At 39.2% G+C, this 21873-nt stretch overlaps 1 protein-coding gene across 1 annotated transcript; it reads left to right on the plus strand.

Moving 5' to 3' along the window:
* The first annotated feature begins 1617 nt into the window (after window positions 1-1617).
* Window positions 1618-21615, plus strand: ZFAND1 (zinc finger AN1-type containing 1). Its single transcript, XM_072804107.1, has 8 exons — window positions 1618-1728; window positions 7163-7205; window positions 8567-8606; window positions 10867-10994; window positions 11080-11171; window positions 12001-12122; window positions 20215-20370; window positions 20459-21615. Exons 1-8 carry the CDS (start codon window positions 1674-1676, stop codon window positions 20627-20629), a joined length of 807 nt encoding a protein of 268 aa, XP_072660208.1. The 5' UTR covers window positions 1618-1673; the 3' UTR covers window positions 20630-21615.
* Window positions 21616-21873: the final 258 nt, after the last annotated feature.

The raw sequence follows: 21873 nt of genomic DNA on the forward strand, positions 1-21873 counted from the left end.
ATGAGTACACTTTCCGTTGCCTCTCACCCCACTCTGGAGTGGCGGCCTGTGTCCCATCAGTGGACTGGCATCCATTTGCTCCCCGCCTAGGGCACCTCCACTTCCTTGGTTCCTTTGAAGCGACTCTTCAAGTACCTGAAACTCCTTCTTTCTTCGGCATCACAAGGCTTCTTCGGGAGAGTCTGAGGGACCAAGGAGGTTCAGTAAACACTCGGGCCTCAAGAGCTACAGACCCCACTCCCACACCCCAAAAAAGCCCTAGAATTTTATTTTATTTTTTAAATTTATTTATGATAGTGAGAGACATAGGCAGAGAGAGACATAGGCAGAGAGAGACATAGGCAGAGAGAGACATAGGCAGAGAGAGACATAGGCAGAGAGAGACATAGGCAGAGAGAGACATAGGCAGAGAGAGACATAGGCAGAGAGAGACATAGGCAGAGAGAGACATAGGCAGAGAGAGACATAGGCAGAGAGAGACATAGGCAGAGAGAGACATAGGCAGAGAGAGACATAGGCAGAGAGAGACATAGGCAGAGAGAGACATAGGCAGAGAGAGACATAGGCAGAGAGAGACATAGGCAGAGAGAGACATAGGCAGAGAGAGACATAGGCAGAGACAGAAGCAGGCTCCATGCACCGGGAGCCCGACGTAGGATTCGATCCCGGGTCTCCAGGATCACACCCTGGGCCAAAGGCAGGCGCCAAACCGCCGCGCCACCCAGGGATCCCTAGAATTTTAAAAAGCAAAAGATTTTTTAAAAAAGGTTAAGCCTTAAAAAAAAAAAAAAAAAAAGTTAAGCCTAATGACTTCCTTGCAAGAGGCATTTGAACTCTATTATTAAGTAGCCCTGGGGCGGGGCGAATACGGAATTGAGGGGGGCCGCTCTCCTCCGCGGGACGACCCGGGACACTCGCCCCAGGCGCTGTGCTGGTTCGGAGGCCCACGCTGAAGACCGTCCTCGTGGGGTCGTCCCCGACGTGGGTTCCTGCACCGAAGGAACGTCACGCAGTCCCCGCAAGGGCGACAGGGTGGTTTCCTTAAGGATTAGCCGCGGACTTCCCCCCCTGCAAAAGGACGGACAGACCAACGCCCTTCCCCGAGCGCCGCCTCGCGCAGCCGAGGTCGCTTTTACACTCACGACGCTACGCGCCCGCAGCAGCCGGACCGCTCCGGGGACGCGCCAACTCTCCGGCGGGCCACGCCCCGCCCCTGGCCCCGCCCCCGGCCCCTGCCCCTGGCCACGCCCCCTCCCTCCATTTCCCCCCCCTCGCCCTGGACCTGCCACGCCTCCCGGCCCCTCCGCTCCAAGCCCCGCCCTCCTGCCCCGGGTCCGCCACAGTCTCCGCACGTCCCCCCCGCACCCCGCCCCCCACTACCCGGCCCGGACCCGCCACGCCCCCGGCCCCCTTCTGCCACGCCCCCGCCATGCCCCTCCCCGGCCCCGCCACGCCCCCGGTCCCCTCCTCCGGCCCCGCCACGGCCTCCGCACCCCTCCTCGCCCGGAGCCCGCCACGCCTCCGCCCACCTGCCCCGGCCCCGGCACGGCCCCTGCACCCCTCCTCGGCCCGGGCCCGCCCCCCGTCCCCTCTCCTCCCCCCCCACCGGGTCCGCCCCGGTCCCAGCAGGCGCCGCGCGTGCGCCGCAGCCCCGCCCCTTGCGGCGCGGAGTGATGGCGGAGCTGGACGTGGGGCGGCACTGCCAGGTGGAGCGCTGCCGGCGGCGAGGTGACCCCGCGCCCCCTAGCCAGCGGCGGGGCGGACCCGAGCCCCGCTGCGCCCTCGCGGAGGGCGGTGGCGGGCGAGGGGCGGCCGCGCGCCGGGGCGCGGCGTGGGGAGGCGGGGTGGCCGGCAGCGAGGGCGGCTGGGGCGAGCGTGCGGCCTCTGGAGGGAGCCGTGCGCGCTGCCCCCGCTCTCGGGCGTCCTCGCGGGCGAGGGGCGCTGCCTGCCGCGGGCGGGGGCGCAGGGGCACCGTCTCCTCCGACTCCCGTGGCTCGCAGTCTGGGTTCCACCCCGGGCCGGCGTGGCCAGCTGTTCAGGGAACCCGTGTTTCCCTGTCGGTCGTTCACAGAGAAGCGTGGCCACCTGGGTTCTGAGTCAGGTTTGTCTCACGTGTGCACGATGACTGAGTCCGTGGATCTGCCGCCCTCCAGGGTCTCTTAGAGTACAGGTCGTATGTGAAACGAGGCCAGCGTTTAGCCTTCTTGGAGTAGTGGGGAGGGGGTTAGGATGGAGAGGCTACTAAATGAGCGTCCTACATCTCCCTTAGCTTCTGAACGGATAGAAAGATAGTGTCGAGGAGGTTACCTGGATCTTCGCTCTTCCCTCCGGGTCCTCTTGGTGTGCCTTGAAGATTTAGTTCATCACCAGAAGTCTCAAGATAGCAAGCATGCACAATTTTTTTCCCCCAATTTGAAACACATAAGAATATTATTATATGCTTCAGTTTCCTCTTGTTGACAAACGTATAACGTACTTTTTTTTAGCATGAAACATGCTCACAGTATCATGCCTTCATAAGGAGGGCCAATCATTTAGCCTACTTTTTTTTAATATAGTTTTTTTTTTTTTTAAAGAAAGATTTTATTTATTCATGAGAGACAGAAGGGCAGAGACACAGGCAGAGGGAGAAGCAGGCTCCATGCAGGGAGCCCGACGTGGGACTCGATCCCTGGACCCCAGGGTCACACCCTGGGCTGAAGGTGGCACTAAACAGCTGAGCCACCCAGGGATCCCCATTTAGCTTACTTCTGAGGAAGGACTGTATTCAGCCCTCCTTGTCCCAAAAGCAGAATTATCCAGGGATCCCTTTGGGTTATAATAGGACCTCTTCCTGTTTTGGTTGAGATCTTGTGAGGGCAATTGTAGTCCTCTCTCAAGTGCAGTGCCTTTTGTTTTCACTCTGTAAAAGTGGTGACCTTGGACGTATCCAGCTTCACTTGACTGTACTGTAGTAGGAGGTGCAGTCAAAACAATTAGAGGGTGATTGTGTCTAGTGGAAGAGTAAATACTTCTGTGTGCTTTTCAGAAATTCATTTCCTTAGTTGTTCCTCTACAGAAGGGAAAGAAAGGCTAAATTTGGCAGTATCAATTCATCTATTGAATTTCTGAAATTTCTTTGAACACATTTCTCCCACGTCACCACAGGATTTTTCTGAGTCCAGCATATTCAAAACAAGTTAATTGTTGCAGTTATTCTTATAGCTACTTACCATTCCTATTTTTTACATGTATCTCATTTGGTTTCGCAAACCAAAACCTGTGAAGTAGGTGTGATATATTGTATAGAAATATATATGTACAAACATACATAAATACATGTACAGAGGGCAGCCCCGGTGGCTGGCGCAGCGGTTTAGCGCCCCTTCAGCCCGGGGCTGATACTGGAGACCCGGGATCAAGTCCCACCTCAGGCTCCCTGCATGGAGCCTGCTTCTCCCTCTGCCTGTGTCTCTGCCTCTCTCTCTCTCTCTCTCTCTCTGTGTGTGTCTCTATGAATAAATAAAATCTTAAAATAACATGTACACAGAGACCTGATGTGCTTATATGTGTATCTTTATATTACCTAATAGTGCTTTGGTTTTGTGTGTATAAGTACACATACAACATACTATACTACATTCTATATCAAGTATATGTATGTATCCAAAGCTCTACTAATTTTTTCTTACTAAGTGATGTGGATGGTTCATTGTACTTTTCTATGACTTTTTAAATTGACATCATTAACATATGTTATATTAGTTTCAGATGTACAATCGATTCAGCAATTCCATATATAACTGCTTACCATGATAAATGTCATTGTCACCATCCAGTGTTATTATAATATTGACTATATTCCTTATGCTTTTCATTTCTGTGACTTAATTATTTATAGCTGGAATTTGTACCTCTTAATTCCCTTTATCTATTTCACCAATCTGCCGACCCTCCTCTCCTCTGGTAACCAGCAGTTTGATTTGTGTATTTAAGAGTGAGTTTTTTGGTTTCTCTGTTTTGTTTTTAGCTTCCACATACAAGTGAAATCACATGGTATGTCTTTTCTGTCTTATTTCACTTAGCATAATATTCTCTAGTCCATCCATGTCAGGAATGGCAAGATCTCATTCTTCTTTATGGCTGAGTAATATTCCGTAGTGTATATATACGTACTACATTTTTATCCACTCATCTATCATTGGACACTTGGGTTGTTTCCATATCTTGGCTATTGAAAATAATGCTGCCGTAAAACATAAGGGTGCATAGGTCTTTTCAAATTAATGCTTTTATTTTCTTTGGGTCAATACTTAGTAGTAAGATTACTGGATCATATGATAGTTCTAATTCTAATTTTTTGAGGAAACTCCATACTGTTTTTCAGAGTAGCAGCACCAATTTACATTCCCACCAATAGTGTGTGAAGGTCCCTTTTTCTTCACGTCTTCACCAATACTTATTTTTTCTTGTGTTTTTGATTTTAGCCATTGTGACAGATTTAAGGTCATGATAGCTCAATGTGATTTTGTTTTTGTAGTTCACCTGTCCCTTCTTCTCTTGCTCACTTCCCTTGTGGTTTGATGACTTTCTTTAGTGTTAGGCTTGCATTCTTTTTATTACGTATTAGGTATTTTTTTCTGCTTTTAACATTGTCCTTTTTAGAGAGTAGGGATAGGAGAGGCCAAGAGAGGGAGAGAGAAGTTTAAGCAGGTTCCATGCCAGCATGGAACCCAGTGCAGAGCTCAATCTCATGACCCTGCGATCATGACTTGAGCCAAAACCAAGGGTCAGATGCATAACCAACTGAACCACTGAAGTGCCTCTAAAATTATCTCTTTTATCATTACGTTTTTCTATGTTAATTATCATGTGTCTTGGTATGGACCTCCTTGGGTTCATCTTTTTGGAGGTTCTCTTTGCTTCTTGGGTATGGATGTCTGTTTCCTTCCTCAGATAAGTTTTTTTGCCCTGTTCTCTCTATTCTTTTGGGTTCCCTATAACGTGAATGTTAGTACACTTGATGATGCTGAGTTCCCTTATCCTATTCTCATTTTTTATTTTTACTCTAGCTTGGTTGCTTTTCATGATCCTGTCTTTCTAGATTGTTAATCTGTTCCTCTACCTCTCATCTCTTGTTCTCTCTAGTGTGTTTATTTCGGTTATTGAATTCTTCATCTCCGACTAGTTCTGTTTTATAGTTTCTATATCTATGTTGAAGTTTTCACTGACATCATCCATTCTTTTCTCAAGTCCAGTGAGTATCTTTATGACTATTGTTTTCTTTATTGGGCGTATTGCTTATCACAGTTTCTTTTAACTCATTTGCTGTGATTTTTGTACTGTTCTTTAATGTGGGGCATATTCCTCTGTCTCATGTTGTGTAGTTCTGTGTTTCCATGTATTAGATCAGCTAATGTATGTTGGTCTTGAAAGTTAGTGTATGTGTGTAGAAAAGGTCCAGTGATGCTTTGTAGTACAACGCCACCTGGTCACCAAAACCAGATGCTCCAGGGATATCTTCTCTCTGGCCTGCATGCCCACTACTGTTGTACATTGTACTCATTTACGTTCAGCCCTATTGGCTGCAATGACTTATTTTGCCTGCTATGGGCACACCAGGTAGAGTTTGTTTCTGCACTGTTGAGAAGTTTGTTGGGCTTGTAAATGGGCAGACTAGCAGTCAGACTAGGTGCCTGCTATCAGCCTCTGTGGTCCCACTGAATGCCAGGGCTTTCTCCCTGTGTGGCCGGCTAGAAGTTGCTGGAATTTTGGGCATGCTGGTATGTGGGGTATCTGCATCTCCCCAGGGCAGGAGTCCCTTTGGAGTGGTACTGGGACCTGCTCACAGGTATGGCAGGAGAGGAGCCACTATGGAGGGAGTCTGCTGAGGTAAGCAGGTTGGATGGGGTAGGAACACAGGTGAATGCGTGGGCAGACACACCGTACTAGCAAGGTGGTTGCAGAGTGTTAGTGCTGGCTCCTCCAAGTATCCAGGAATCACCTGAGAAAGGGAAAGAGAAATGGTGTCCCCTAGCACTTTTGTTCTTTGAAAAGTCTGAAGATCCTTGTCCCTCTATTGCACATTCTAAGATTAGTAAATAAATTGCCTTCATGAATACCCCAGTTGTTTTTCAAACTGCTGCTTCTGTGCTAGTTGCCACCTGTTACTTATTCTAGCTTTTTAAGGGTGAGGACTCAGCTCTTAGAGATCTTTAAAGTACCTGGAGGTAAGCCCCGCTGATTTTATTTTATTTTTTTTAAAGATTTTATTTATTTATTCACGAGAGACACACAGAGAGGCAGAGACACAGGCAGAGGGAGAAGCAGGCTCCATGCAGGGAGCCCGTTGTGGGACTCGATCCTGGGGCTCCAGGATCACGCCCTGAGCCAAAGGAAGACGCTCAACCACTGAGCCACCCAGGTGTCCCATGCCCCACTGATTTTAAGAGCTTGTGAAGGTTAGCCCACTGGTTTTCAAAGTCGGACATTATGAGGACTCCTCTTTCCAGTACAGGTTCCCAGGAGCTGGGGTGCCTGGTCCAGGCTCTGATCCTCTAGCTTCTCTGTGCTTGTGGTATCTCATTTATGGTTAGTCTTACCTCAGATTTGGTTCCCAACTGTGTGTCTACCCCTCCTACCCTTCCAAAATGGCTCCCTTTGTAGCATTAAGTAGGGAAGGTCTATTTGGTATCTTCAGGTGTTTTTCAGATGTAGCTGTTGTCTCAGCGTGTCTGGGAGGAGATGAGCTCAGGATCCTCCTATGCTGCTGTCTTCCTTCCATCCCCCACAAAACTCTACTATTAAATAGTGTGCTTAACCTTGCCAAATAGGTAAACTGAGGAATCAGAAATGAAACACAGGATTTTCACTACAAATGCAGGGTTTTTGCAGTATACAGTACTCAAACAACATAGAGTAAATCTGGGCATCCAAAAAAACCCAGTACTTTTTTTCTGACTTAGCAGACTGCTACAAAGAACATTTATCTCCTGATGATCCAGTTATTCTCAGAGTGCTTGAGGTTGTGATAGCTTTTATTTAACCATTACTTCCTACACTAGTCTATTGGTCAAAAAGAGTTCTCCTATAGATGTCATTTAGTACTTTAAGAATGTTTTTAAGAAAACTAAATCAAAATCAAATACTGACTAGTGCATATAACATTTTCCCCCCATTTTAGATTTTCTTCCATTTGTGTGTGATGGTTGTTCAGGAGTATTTTGGTAAGTTTTTTATGCAGGATTTGGGTGTAATTTTATTTATTTATTTATTTATTTATTTATTTATTTATTTAGCTTTTATTTATTCATGAGAGACACAAACACACAGAGGCAGAGATACAGCCAGAGGGAGAAACAGGCTCCATGTAGGGAGCCTGATGTGGGACTCGATCCCGGGTCTCTAGGATCAGGCCCTGGGCTGAAGGCGGCATTAAACTGCTGAGCCACCCGGGCTGCCCAGATTGGGTGTAATTTTAATGTTTGTAATAGGAGATTTATTTCTGAAAAGCAGAATGATTTAGTTTTTACTTTAGCCATTGATATTTTATAGTAATTACTTAGAAAAAAGTATAGTCTTAGGCTCTGATTACTTGTGCATATATGTGGCTACACTTTAAACTTTCAGAAATGGATTTATGTGTGATTTTTTTTTTTTTTTTTTTTTTTTTACATAAAAGTTATATTTGGGTCTTGTAATCACATGAGAGAACATATCCACAATATAAAGAATATGGTAGAAAACAATCTAGGTATTTTATTAATTAAAATGAGCCCAACCTATACATCTCTTTAATTGGATATTACACATCCTTTGCACACACATTACATGCAAAGTAAAACCTGGGAACTAACCAGGGATTTTAGAAAATGTGTTTTCTTTGTAGTTAAACTTTCATGTTTTAGGCTTTTTTTTTTTTTTTTTAAGATTTTATTAGAGGGTGTGAGCACGCAAGCGCAAACACAGAGAGGGGCAGAAGAGGAGACGGAAAGGGAGAAGCAGGCCTTGGGATTCAATCCCAGGACCCTGACGTCCTGATCTGAGCCTAAGGCAGACGTTTAAGCAACTGAGCCACCCAGGCGCCCCCGTGTTTTAGGCATTTAATTTATTAAATAGAACACAGAAAGAATAAATTATCTTCAGAAAATAACTCAAAAACATTTATTAGGATTAAATAAAAGTAATGCACATTTTTAAGTCCTTCAGAACTAGAGCACTTTGACATTTTATTCCTGATGGTCTTGGAGAAATAAGAGATTAAAAGACTCTTAAAAAAAAAAAAAAAAGACTCTTTGTATTTGTACACACCTTAAAGCATTCAGAGGTAGTTTAGAGTGGTGAATTGTTTTTATTCATACTGAAGTTGAACAGTTGGGTTTTGAAACTTTTGAGACTATAGATGTTCTATCTTTAATTTGTCTGGCATTTCAGTTTATTCTTATATGCAGAGTTATTAGTGTAGTGTGAGTAACTGATCTTAAGGATACTAATCATTAAAATATATCCAATTACTACAGTTACCTTTAAGTACATTAGTTTATTGCATTTAAATAAACTTGCCTTTTTTTTTTTTTAATCATTTAAGCCTTGAACACAGAAGCAGAGAGTCACATAGCTGCCCTGAGGTATGTTACTAGTTCTCCTAATAAAATATGTTTGTGTTTATGTACTTTCATTCAGAATCTGATTGAACTTAAAACCAGTGTACCACAGATTAGAACTTGGCATATTAAATCGATCATATAAAGAAACTCTTAGTACATTTTCTGTTGTTATTCTCAGTTTGTTTTAAAGAAAAATTGATCTCCTTGGTATTTATAAAGTGTTATAAGTCTTGTGCATTGCAGTTATGTTTGGGTAGCCCACTTACAGCTGTGGGCTCTATATAAATATACTATGGGATTAATGTTAGGTTTTTCCCAAATGAATGGCAGAGAAATTAAAAATGGCAGAGCCAGGCAGTAAGTTCAAGAGTGCTTTAATGGGGAGTGCTCCCTGGTGAGGTTCTGTGACTCAGAGGGGCTTGAGTCAGGGAAGTCTGGCCCAGGCAAACCACAGGGGGGTCTATAAAGAATTTTCGGCAGGAAGATGGGGGCGGGGTGGCATTCCTATTAGGGCAAGGATTACAGGTTTTTTGTAAGCTAAGTTAGGGTAGGGAGGTAAGGTGGTGTTGGCGGGAAGATGGGAGTATGGTGGCATTCCAGTTAGGGCAAGGGTTACAGGTCTTTGTGTGCTAAGTTAGGGTAGGGTGCCAAGGTGGCCGTATTGGGAGGTTGCTGACCTGGGGTCTGCCGTTTTGAGGTTCCCAGTCTCGCCAGCCCAACAGTTAACATCCTCATCATATACTCCTTCAAGTTTTCTTCACAGTTTTGTTCATTTTCTCTATTTCCTGATGCTGGGATTCTGTGGTTAAAACTTGTTCTGACTCAGTCAGCCTGACATCACCACAAACATCCCTGTAGTCCAATAACATCCCCACCCCAATTCTGATCAAATTGTGAGATTTATAAGAGCTGATAGAAGCCAAAATATCATTGTTACTACTTATAAAGGGTAAATTGAATGATTAGGCTTAGTGCAAAGCCTAAGAGGCTAGAAAGAAAATCTAGAATTAAGCAGATTTACCCACTAGTTACAGCAGTGCTCCCCCAGGTTAGTCCTCCTCCCTTGAGGGCAGTTCAATTTGAACAGAGAAGAAGAGAAAACAGCCCACCATGCCAAATGTAATTTTCTCAAATTTATAATAAGATAAGTTAAAAAAGAAGTTGCTTTACCTCCTTTGATCAGAGAGTCAGGAAGTTAAACTGAATTCACTCCATTTGGAAGAAAGCATGTGCCTCACATTTTTCAATTGATATTTATTCCTATCCAGCATTTACCAAGCACTTTACTGAGGATTTTTATATCTGTTCTCTCAATTATAGAAAATGAAGGTTAAAAGAGCTTCAGTCCAAATCTGTTCATTTGCGGTTTAGGTGATTTATGTGAGGAAAATAAAAATTAACATTTTGGTATTATGCAGGAATAATTGGAGAGAAATAGTCATACAATGTGTCTTCTACAGGTTGTAAATCTTTGCTTTCCTTTTTCTTATGATATCTTTTGATTTCTATAAATGTCTCTCATACAGTGTCAATTAGATCTTATTAAATAATGAAAATCATTTTACCATTAGAACATTAGACCAAATTTGGAAAAATAGTCAAGAAGTTAATTCCAACAAGATAGAACTACCATTCATACGGAGGAATGCTCTTTGGTTGTAGACTTTAAGAAATTATTTCACTAAATTCATTCAACTCTAGAAACCTAGTTACATAAAACTCAAACTAGCCTGACCTGGATTTTTTCTTTTTTTAATCTTATAATATCTCTTCTTCGTCTATTGTAGTATTTGCTGGTAATACAATAATGCAGAGTAGAGAATGTAGCAGAATAGAGAGTATATCATGATGAAAACCATCTTCAATGTTCTATATCATGGATAAACATAATTTTAAGTTTTCTCATATAAATAATATATTTAACTTCCTAAAATTGGCCTAGAAAGTTGTTATGACTTGCTATATGAGGGTTAATGAGATGATTACCTAGGGATCTTTGTTTAGGACTGATACAAAGTTTACAATTTAGAAGACTAAATTATGAAGAGTAACTGAATAGTCATTTTAATTTGACTTAGAAGATAAGTATCCTGCAGTAAGAAAGTTATGAAAATGTAGAACAGTCAGCACAGCAGTCATTTCTCACACATTTATTATAATCTGTTATATGTAAGTTCTGACAAGTTTAAGCAAAAATGATATGAACGTTGCCTTCTAAATAGGTGTTACTTTGCTTTAAATGTGGAATATATAATGCTACTGCTCCTTTGTACATTTTCAGGTGACTGTAATCCATGAGAGACTGAAGTCAGATAAGCCTACATCTTACCCATGCTCATTCAAGGACTGTGCGGAAAGAGAGCTTGTGCCAGTTACATGTCCTTATTGTGAGAAGAATTTTTGCCTGAGGTAATCACTCACACCATTCAAATTCTGTATATATTTAAGTAGTATGCAAATACATGAACTAGTGTCCCTCTTCTGTTGCTCTTAGGCACCGTCATCAATCGGATCATGAATGTGAAAAACTGGAAATTCCTAGGCCTCGTATGGTTGCCACTCAGAAACTTGTTAAAGACATTATTGGCAAGTATCTAGAAAGCTTGTTTTATTGTTTCCTTTTTTTTTTTTTTTTAAAGATTTATTTATTCATGAGAGATAGAGAGAGGCAGAGACAGAACAGGGAAAAGCAGGCGCTTGATCCTGGGTCTCTAGGATCACGCCCTGGGCTGAAGGTGGCCTTAAACCGTTAAGCCACCCGGTCTGCCCATGTTTCCTTATCTGTTATGGAGTCCTGCTTCTTAAGTCAGCTTGCAAGGTATAGAAGGTGTTCCTAATGGCCTCATGGAAGTGTACCCTACCAGATGGTCTTTTACTGGGCCACTTAGGTCAGCTGGTTAACTATCATGGCTGGAAGTGGCACTCATAACGCTAGTGTAGTGCTCTGCTTTCTCTAAATACTAATCTTAAATCTCATCAGCTGTTCTGTGAATGCTGCTGATAATCTGAAGTGCCAGGAAGAATAGATCTGTGACGTAGACCGTCCCTCTGGTTAGTTTAATTTTTTTTTTTTAAGAATTTATTTATTTATTCATGAGAAAGACAGAGACAAAGACACAGGCAGAGGGAGAAGCAGAGGGAGAAGCAGGCTCCATGCAGGAGCCCAACGTGGTACTCGATCCCGGATCTCCAGGATCACGCCTTGGGCTGAAGGTGGTGCTAAACCGCTGAGCCACCCAGGCTGCCCTAAAGATGTTTTATAATGGTCACTTAAGTATGATACCAACGAAGAGTGTGGTGTCTCTAGCTCTATTGTTTGTAATCTGTATACATTTCAAGGCCATAACTAATAATAGAACTCTGGAAAATGTAATTAAAAATTCTACGTGCTTATATACTTAAGCTTATTTTTTAGATTCTAAGACCGGAGAGACGTCAAGTAAACGAAGGAAAGGTGCAAAAAATAGTGAAACAGCTGCAAAGGTAGCGTTGATGAAATTAAAGATGCGTGCTGATGGAGATAAGTCATTGCCACAGGTTGGTCTCAGATTTGGAAAAACAGTGTTCCCAAATATAATTGAAGTGCCCTTTTCATTCCTCCCACCCATCAAGTAACAATTAATCTGAACGTGATATGTATTGTTACTAGTATTGCATGGTATATAGTTTTGAGTTTTTTCACTTTACAGACTTGTCAGTGAACCATATGTATTCTTTTTCAACCTTTTTTTTTCCCACTTGGCATCATGTTTTTAACACTTATCCATGCTGATACATTTAGTCTGGTTCATTCATTTTGATAGGTGCACATTATTCCACAGTATGAATATACCACAGTTAATCCATTTTCCTAATGAACAAGATTCAGATTTTTTCCTTATCTTTTGCTATTATAAACTGTTGCAACAGTGAACATCCTTGTGTATGTATGGGAATGGGTGGTCCCTTTAAAACCACCCTCTTCTAGCGTGGTCCCTTTAAGACTCCATAATATCAATCGTATTTTATGTAATCTCCCAGTATGTACATACATACCTATGTATATACATACTTCAACACAGTTTCAGTAAGTAATACCTAGTTTTATATTATATATTAGCCTTTTGTGTTAACATTCTCTGATGGCTTTTGTTCTATTTTGTTTTATCTTAAAGATTGTTGATTTTATAACCCTTAAAGGAGTGAGACCATCAGATTGAAAAATGCTGCTGTAGTAGTATCTCTAGAAATAGAAAAGCTGGGTCATGGGGTTTGCTCATCTTCAGCTTTACTAGATATTATCAGCTTTCTGCTGTCAGTGGTTATTCTGATTTATCTCCTTCCTGTGGTGTCTGAGAGTTTCAGTGTTTGTTTCTAAACTTACTGAACTATAAAGTTGAATTTCCTTTGTGACTAATAAGGTTCAGCCACTTTGCATTGATTTATTGGCCATTTTATGTCTGAATTCATATCCTTTGCACATTATTCTATTGGGTTTTTTTTTGGCACTTTAAAAAATTTAGAGGACTTTTTATATATTCTGAATTCTAATGCTTTGAGTAAGTGGATTTCACATCTTCTCAGTATATGACTTGTCTTTACTTTTTGATTTCTTTAGCAGTTCAGACTTTAAAATTTTAATGTACTCAGTTACTTAAATCCTTAAGATTTGTACCTTTTGAAATAAGTTGTTTAAGATTTTCTTATAATTTCCTTTAAAAGTTTTAAAAATATTTATTAACTCTTTGTTCCATTTGGAATTTGTAAGTGAAATATTTTTTCTCCCCCGAGGGATTTCTGATTGTCATAAGATATTGAAGAGTTCATCCTTACATTGATACCTTTGTCATACACCAGAGTGTTTCATACTTGTAGGACTAATTTAAGGATCTCAGTTCATTTCCTTTGGTTCGGTTGTCTATCTTTGCATTAATATCAAACTGCTTTAATTATCATAGTTTTATAATTAGTAGGAGAAGTCATTCTACCTTATTCTTTACTTTCAACCACATCTATTCTTTTGTAAAAATTTATTCATTTGTAAAAATTTTAGGATCACTTTGTCCTATTCTTTGAAATTGTAATTTTAATAGGAATTATGTTAAATTTTAGATTAGAGGCAGTTGACATCTTCAGAATTTTGATTCCTCCCATCCATGTCTATGATTTCCAGTTGTTCTTTAGGTTTTTTAAAAATGTCTTTAATGTTTTATAATGCTTATACATATTTATATATTTTAGGCTCCTCATCATTTTTGCTGCTATTGTAAATCATAACTTTAAAATATATATATATTTTCCTGACTATTGCTCATTGTTGTATGTTGTCCTTTTTTCTAGCAAATAATCTTTCTAATAGTTCCCATAGTTTGTAGATTTTCTGGGATGTTTTCTGTGTAGCCATATCTTCTACAAATGACAGTTTTATGGTCCCCCCCCCCCCCCCCAACTTTCCCCCTTCTCAGCACTGGCTGAAATCTCCTGAAAGTCTTGAATAATGTAGGTGACAGTAGGCATCTTAAGCACTTTTTGCACTTAAATGCAAATGACTTTAAAGTTTCATCATCAAATACTATATTTTCTGTAAAGTTTTGGTAGTAGCTTTCATCAAGTTAGCAGTACTTTTCCTAGTTTGCTAGGAATTTATATCATGAATAGGTATGAATTCTTACTGTAAGGTTTTTTTTTTTTTTTCCCCCTTCTACATCCAACAGGATGATCAGGTGCCTTTTCTTTACAAACGTTTTACATTAATCAATCTTTTTGTTGAAGCACCGACATATATCACAATAAATTACTTGACTGTGATTTGTAATTTCTTTAAAATGCACTGCTAGGTGATTAATGAATATATTAGTAGTGGTTGTGATATTAGTACCAAGATTATACACATAAAATTAGTTGTGGCTTTTTTTAATTCTTTGAAATTTTTGTAGAGAGTGGAGATTATATGTTCCTGAAGGGTTGTTTTAAAAGGTGTTACAACCTTTGAATCTGTTGCCTTTTTTGAGGTGAGGATTTTGAATACTATTTCATTGTGTTAAATAGTTCTTGGTTTATTTGGATAGTCATCTGAAATTTTGGCAAATTTTTTTTTGAAGATTTTATTTATTAGAGTGAGCACCTGAGCAGGGGACAGGGCTAAGAGGGAAGGAGAGAGTCTCAAGCAGACTTCCCTCAGAGCACAGATCCTGACATGGAGTTCCACAGGCTGGATCTCACAACCTTGAGATCATGGCCTAAGATGAAATCAAGAGTCAGTTAACCAATTGAGCCACACAGGCACCTCAAATTTTAGTAAATATAAATTTGTTTCAAAACTTCCTGTTTGATGTAGATTTTCCAGTTTGTTACATAGTTGTTCAGCTTATTCTCTTATGTTCCAAAATCTCTTATGTCTTTCGTAGTGCATTCCACTTCATTGTTAGTATTTTTCATTTATACTTTTCTTTGTTTTCCCCTTGAATAATCTTGCTAGAGGTTTGTGCATATGTGTTATTTTTAATTTATATTTTAGTTGTTATAAAGAACCATATTTTGGTTTTATTGATCTCTCTACTGTATTTGTTTTTTGAGGTTTTTTTTTTTTTTCTGTGTTACTAAATTCTGCTTTTATATTATTTCCTTTTATCTGCTTTGCTTAGATTATCTGGTGTTCTTTTTCCATCTTCCCATATTAAATAGTGAATTTATTTTCAACCTACTCGTTTTGGTGTGGGGTTATTTATTTAGTAACTTGATAGTTTTAAACACAGAAAAGTTAATAAGAGTACTACAAAGAATTTTTCCATATTCTTTATGTGCTAAAGAACTAATTATTTACATTTTGCTCTTTTTGTTTTGTCATTTGTAGTCTTTCTCCTGCCACCCTCCCATTTGTGTGTATTCGTATGCATGTCTGTGTGTATGTGCATACTAATTTTTGGTCTGCTTGATCTATCAGTTTCTGAGACTGAGGGTGTTAAAGTCTCCCACTATAACTGGTTTTGTCAGATATCTTTTTTTGTAATTCTAATGGTTTTTCCAAACATGTTATCAGGTACTTGGAGTTTCTTCATTATATCTTTATTAATTTTGCCTTCAACTCTATTTTGAATGATAATATTGTTTCACTGGCTTTCTTTTAGTGAATAGTTAACTATTACGTCTCTGTAAAATTTCTTTATATTCACCTTTCCTGTGTTTTGGTTTAGGGTGTCTCTTGTAAGCAGCATATAGCTGGACTTTGTTCTTTCTTTTTTTTTTTTTTAAATCCAGATTGATTTTATCGCTCTTTTATAGGTGAGTTGAATCCATTTATATTTATTGTGATCGCTGATACATTTGAACATATTTCGTCCATCTTAGGCTTTTGGCTCATCAACCTTTTCCTTTGATTATTTCTCCCTCCTCACATCTTTTGTATTGATTACATTTTCTATATTTCCTTTTATTCTGCTTTAGAAACCGTTGATTATAGTCTTAGTGATTATTTCTTTTTTTTTTTGAAATCTTGATTTGATGGTTTTAAAATTGCAAACCTAGTACATGCTTTTGCATGTGTAGCTTTTAAAAGATGTATAAAGGGAAAAACCAGCACAACATCCTCTGCCTCTGTCCTTCCCACTGAAGCAGTGGTTCTCAACTGAGTGTGTTTTTTGTTCCTAAGGGTTGCTTTGTCACAACTGGACATGGGGATTCTATGGATAAAGAGGGCATAGGTGAGAGATGCTACTAAACATCTTACTATGCATAAGACAATGCCCACAATAAAGAATTTTCTGGTTGACAAGGTTGAGAAGGCCTGCCCTAAGGTTCCAATAATATTGTTTGAATTACCTTGTAGTTGTTTCATTACTTAAGCATAATAGTAAAAACTGGTATAGCACTTACTTTGTTCTGGGCTCTCTTCTAACACATTTAATCCTCAAGCTTGTGAGACATGTACTGTTATCTCTGCCTAACAGTTAATAGAATTCAGGCACAAAAAGGTTAAGTAACTTGCTAGTAGCATAGATTCTAAGTAGAGAACTACCAATTGAAACCAGGTGGGCTGGCTTCAGAAACCATGTTCTTAACACAGGTAATAGTTTATCATGCTATGGTTTTCTTTAGGATTTTTTTTTCTTTGCATCTTGCATTTATTTGTCTTTAATCCATCTGGAATTTGTTTTTAGCATATATTATGAGCTAAGGACCCAATCTTGTTTTCTTCCAGTTTTTTAGCTAATTTTGCCATCACCAATTGGTTTGCCATTCTCCGATTGAAGGCGATATTTGATATTTCAATTAATGAGAAGCTTAAGATTTAGTTTTACTGGATCCATTTTTAGATTTTCTGTTCTATTCCACTCATTTTTTACTCATATCGGTACCAAATTGATTTGATGCAATAGCTTTATAGAATGTTCTAAGATATGATAATGTAATTCCTATCTATATTTTCCTTATTAGTTTTATTCTTTATTCATCTATATTATTCGTTTTTATTATATTCAATGAAACTTCCGGGGGAGGAGTCAAAATGGGTGAAGGGGAGTGGGAGATACAGGCTTCCAGTTATGGAATGAATAAGTCATGGGACTAAAAGGCACAGCATTAGGAATATAGTCAATGATATTGTAATAACAATATATGGGGACAGATGGTCGCTATACTTGTGAACATAGCATAATGTATAAACTTGTCAGATCACTATGCTGTACACTTATGTATCATTGTCTGTCAACTATACTTAAACAACAACAAAAAAAACCCTCTTAGGATTTTCATAGTTGTCTTGATGAGACAAGATTTTGAGTGACGGACTCCAGTGGGTAACCTTAAAATTATGGGCTAACTTTAAAGGAGAAATGGAGAAACTGAGAGAAATTATTATAAATAGCAAGAGAGAACATAGATATTTTGCAATTTCAGTGCAGTGTTTCTACATATAGATTTATTTTAATTAGATTGGCTCTGGAGGTATATTTTTAATTTTTTTTTGGTATATTTTTAATTTGACTTATTGTTTTACTTTTGTAAAATTAGTCATTATCTCTGAATATCGCTTCCTTCTCTTCTGACCTTTTGTTAGACATGTTTTTGATATTTATAATTTGTCTTCATGTCAATTTGTGCTGCATTCTAGATGACTTTCTCAAATACATCTTTCAGTCAGTTAAACCTTTTTTATTGAAGATTATTGAAATTTCTCCTGTCTGTGTTTATTTCAGAAACTGTATTTTATTTATTTATTTATTTTTAAAAAGATTTTATTCATTCATGAGAGACAGAGAGAGAGAGAGGAACAGACACAGGCAGAGGGAGAAGCAAGCTCCATGCAGGGAGTCCGATGTGGGACTCTATCCTGGGTCTCCAGGATCACACCCTGGAGTGAAGGTGGCGCTAAACCACTGAGCCACTGGGTGCCTCAGAAACTGTATTTTAAGGTTTGTAGATTTCTCATTGGATCCTCATAGCTTGTCTTGTTTCATTTCAGCCTATTTTTGATTTATACCTTCTTGTTCCTTTTTTATGGATATATCCATAAAAGTATCTTTTTTTTAAGTTAGTTCATCTGCCCATAGTAAGTTAAACCTTTGTTTTGAATTTCCATTTACAGATTCTGCATGTCCATCTTGAGTAGGAGGTTCTTACTATCTTGCTCACTGTGGTCACTCACTTCTCCCTCTCTAGCAATTTTGCATTTTCTCCCACTGGCCCATCTACTCAAGACTTTGATTGCAATCCAAGTTTGAGATTGGCAGTTTGTGCTTTTGCTCTACAGAGACTTTTGGATTTTTGTGGATCTATTTACTGAGTTGGAAGACCTTGGCTTTGTTCACTATCAAGAGGTTCTATCTGTGCTTCCCTGCCTTCCTAAATACTGTTTTTTGTAAGCAGTAGCTTACGTCAGCATTCAGTATTACCTTCTTGAGTGTCCTTTCCTGGAGCAGAAGCCCCATGCTTAGTCTCTGCTTCCAGGCAGTAAGCCTGACCCAGGTACTTCATCTCCATGCGACACTGTTTTTCCCACTAACCCACAGCTACACTCTTGACGACAACCTTCTCTTCTGGAGCTTTGAAAGTCTGTGGCTCAACTGGCCTATCACTTGTTTGCTGTTGTTTCATTTTTAATCCTCAGTGTTATTTTTTTTCTTTTTTTTGCTGAGGCTATAGATTTAAAATTTTTTCCTTTTGTATTTAAGCTCTTGTTACTTCAATTTGGAGCAGGAACTATTAGATTATAGAGTTGGCCCACGGCTTAAATTTTTGACTTTTTCTTTTAATACTTGTTATCTGTTATGGTATATTCCATTGGTTTTCAACAAATCTAAATTCCTTAGTGCTTAGAGGGAAATTGTGTTGAATCTATTATATCTTAGAATAATGGTGATTTTTCCTGTATAATTTAGAGATAGTCCAGTTATACCAAAATTTTTATTATAGGATGAATTGGTTTGTAAGTCAGTACTTTTTTAAAGCAATTTTTAGGAATCAGGGGAAATTAGAGGCCAAATAACTTTGTTCCTTTTCTCCCTCCCTGCCCCGCCCATTTTAAATTTATTTCTTATTTATTGTTAACTAGGCTCCATGCCCAGTGTGTAGTGCAGTACAGGGCTTGAACTCATAACCCTGAGGTCAAGACTTGAGCTGTGATCAGGAGTCAGACACTTAACCAACTGAGCCACCTAAGTACCCTGCTCTCCCACTTTTTTAATCTAGCAAGAAGTTACAATATAAGGAAGCATAAGGGGCATAAAATACTATAGGAACCTCCAAATCTCTGAACCTTCTGTTTTGTTGATAAGGTACTTAATTGTCTTATTTATTTTTAGGACCTCTGTTCTCAAGAGCCCTGCTGTATTTAAATATGTAGTAAGGTCGGGATCCCTGGGTGGCGCAGTGGTTTGGCGCCTGCCTTTGCCCAGGGCGCGATCCTGGAGACCCGGGATCGAATTCCACATCGGGCTCCCGGTGCATGGAGCCTGCTTCTCCCTCTGCCTGCGTCTCTGCCTCTCTCTCTCTCCTCTCTGTGCATTCTCATAAATAAATAAAATTTAAAAAAAAATATGTAGTAAGGTCTTACAGGTGAATGTTATATGTATCAAGAATCTTTCAATTGCAAGTGACAAACTTGATAACAACTAGCTTAAAACAATTTTTTTTTCTTCTTCTATAATGGGGAGTGATGCATTGATTTGATCTCAATGGATGACCAGATTCTGGGACTCATCCTGTTGAAAGAGTCCATCTCTTTGCTTGACATTTTTGTGTTGGAATCATTTTTTCCCACTTGAGGAAACTTTTCCACATTAGTTCAGGAATAGCTGAGAGTTATGGAGGGATAGCTACAGGCAACTTTAGGTTGAATTCAGTAAGACTCAAAAAAAATTTTTTTTTTTGGGGGGGAAAAATGCTCCTCCCTTCTCCTAGTTTTTTTAACATATCACCAGGAAAAGACCTTGATTAGCTTAATTTGTGTCACATGTTTGTCTTTGCACAGACCACCCTAGCCTAGGGTCTTATGCACATGCATTTGGGTGGATTCTTGGGTACTGTGATTGGTATTCCCACTAAAAGTTGCATCACTAGAGGGTAATCCTCTAACCAGGAGGAAAGACAAGTCACCAAACAAAAAGAGGTTCTCTCTATATGTAATCTGTATTTTAACTTTTTATTTTTGCAGACAGAAAGAGTTTACTTTCAGGTTTTCTTACCTAAGGGGAGCAAAGAGAAGAGCAAACCAATGTTCTTTTGCCACCGATGGAGCATTGGAAAGGTCATAGACTTTGCAGCTTCTTTAACCAGTCTTAAAAATGACAATAACAAATTAACAGCTAAGGTAACAATTGATTATAATTTTTCCCTAAAAGCTTTAGGATACTGTGTACCTGCATGTTTATTATAGTATGATTTATTTTCTTTAACAGAAGTTAAGGTTATGTCACATTACTTCAGGAGAAGCCTTACCCTTGGATCATACTTTGGAAACCTGGATTGCTAAGGAGGATTGCCCTTTATATAATGGTGGAAATATTATCTTGGAATATCTTAATGATGAAGAACAATTTTTAAAAAATGTTGATTCTTACTTGGAATAGTCATGTAAGGACTCAAGCTGGAGATGACAAGGAAAATTTTATGTTAAGTCAATTTCCTTTACTACAAATACAATATATTTTATTTTTAAAAGTTGCTTTCTAACTTATTTCTATTATGTCATAATTTACATTATCAGTTTTCTCTTAAATTGAATTCGAATTTTTGTGTGTTAAAGTTTAACTATGAATGGACATTGAATTATCAGCAAATTCATGTCTTTAGCTTTTATTAGGTTCTGCTTAGAAACAACAAAAAAGGTGTATTTCATTTAGTTAATGTCAGTTGTCATGACTTTCTGCTGCATACCATCTTTACTCTAGGATCAAAGCTGAAGGAATGACTCCTGTTTGGAGTCATTGCTACTTTTAAGGCAATGGAAGAAAGAGATGGCTTTAAGAAAACACACATGTAACTTTTGCTTTAAGTAAGTAATATGGCCAAGCCTGGCATCATGAGGCCAGGATATATGGCCTTAACTGTATATGCAGATGTATACATTGATGTGTGTACATGAATCATAGAAACTTAGAGACCATCTCATTCACTCTTCTAAGTTTTTAGATGAGGAATCTCAGGCCTAGGAAGAAGAAACAGTTGTCTTGGTGTCATCTAACTGCTTTGGGGCATATCTCTGATAAAGGTCCTCCTCTAGTAGGATTTACCTTGTTTTTTTTCTTTTTTTGTATAGATGTATTACAAATGAGAGTAAGATGAAGTCACACAACTTCATTACAGTATCTTTATATATATATATCAAAGCAAAATATATACCAAAAGGAACTATATTTTACCAACACATTAAAATTATTGCTTCTGATTGATATATTCCATCAGTACTCAACAAAGTACTACTATATAGAAGGAAGAGAAATGGTTTATTTTCCCTTTTTGTTGTTGGGGAAGGCTTTGTCCCTTTTCTATCTTACTTGTCAAGGTCCCATATAGTGGCTTTATGTATAATTAAATAAAGGAATTAAGCTCAGAATGTTCATCTCTTAATATTATTTTCATGCAAGGAATGGAGATAACTTCTGACTTCTGTCAGATACATATATGTTTATTAAGGTAGTTATTTGAGTACATACTAAATATAAGAATTTGATTATAATTGCCATGGTGGATATAATGAGATATATGCATACTTAAATACAAAGCTGTGTAGCAAGTACCAAATGAGTAGATAGTAAACATAGATGTTCCAGGGGTTCTTTTATTAAGAATTACAAGGCCAAAAGTAGAAATA

Source organism: Canis lupus, chromosome 28, assembly GCF_048164855.1.
Source record: "Canis lupus baileyi chromosome 28, mCanLup2.hap1, whole genome shotgun sequence".
NCBI classification, from domain to species: Eukaryota; Metazoa; Chordata; class Mammalia; order Carnivora; family Canidae; genus Canis; species Canis lupus.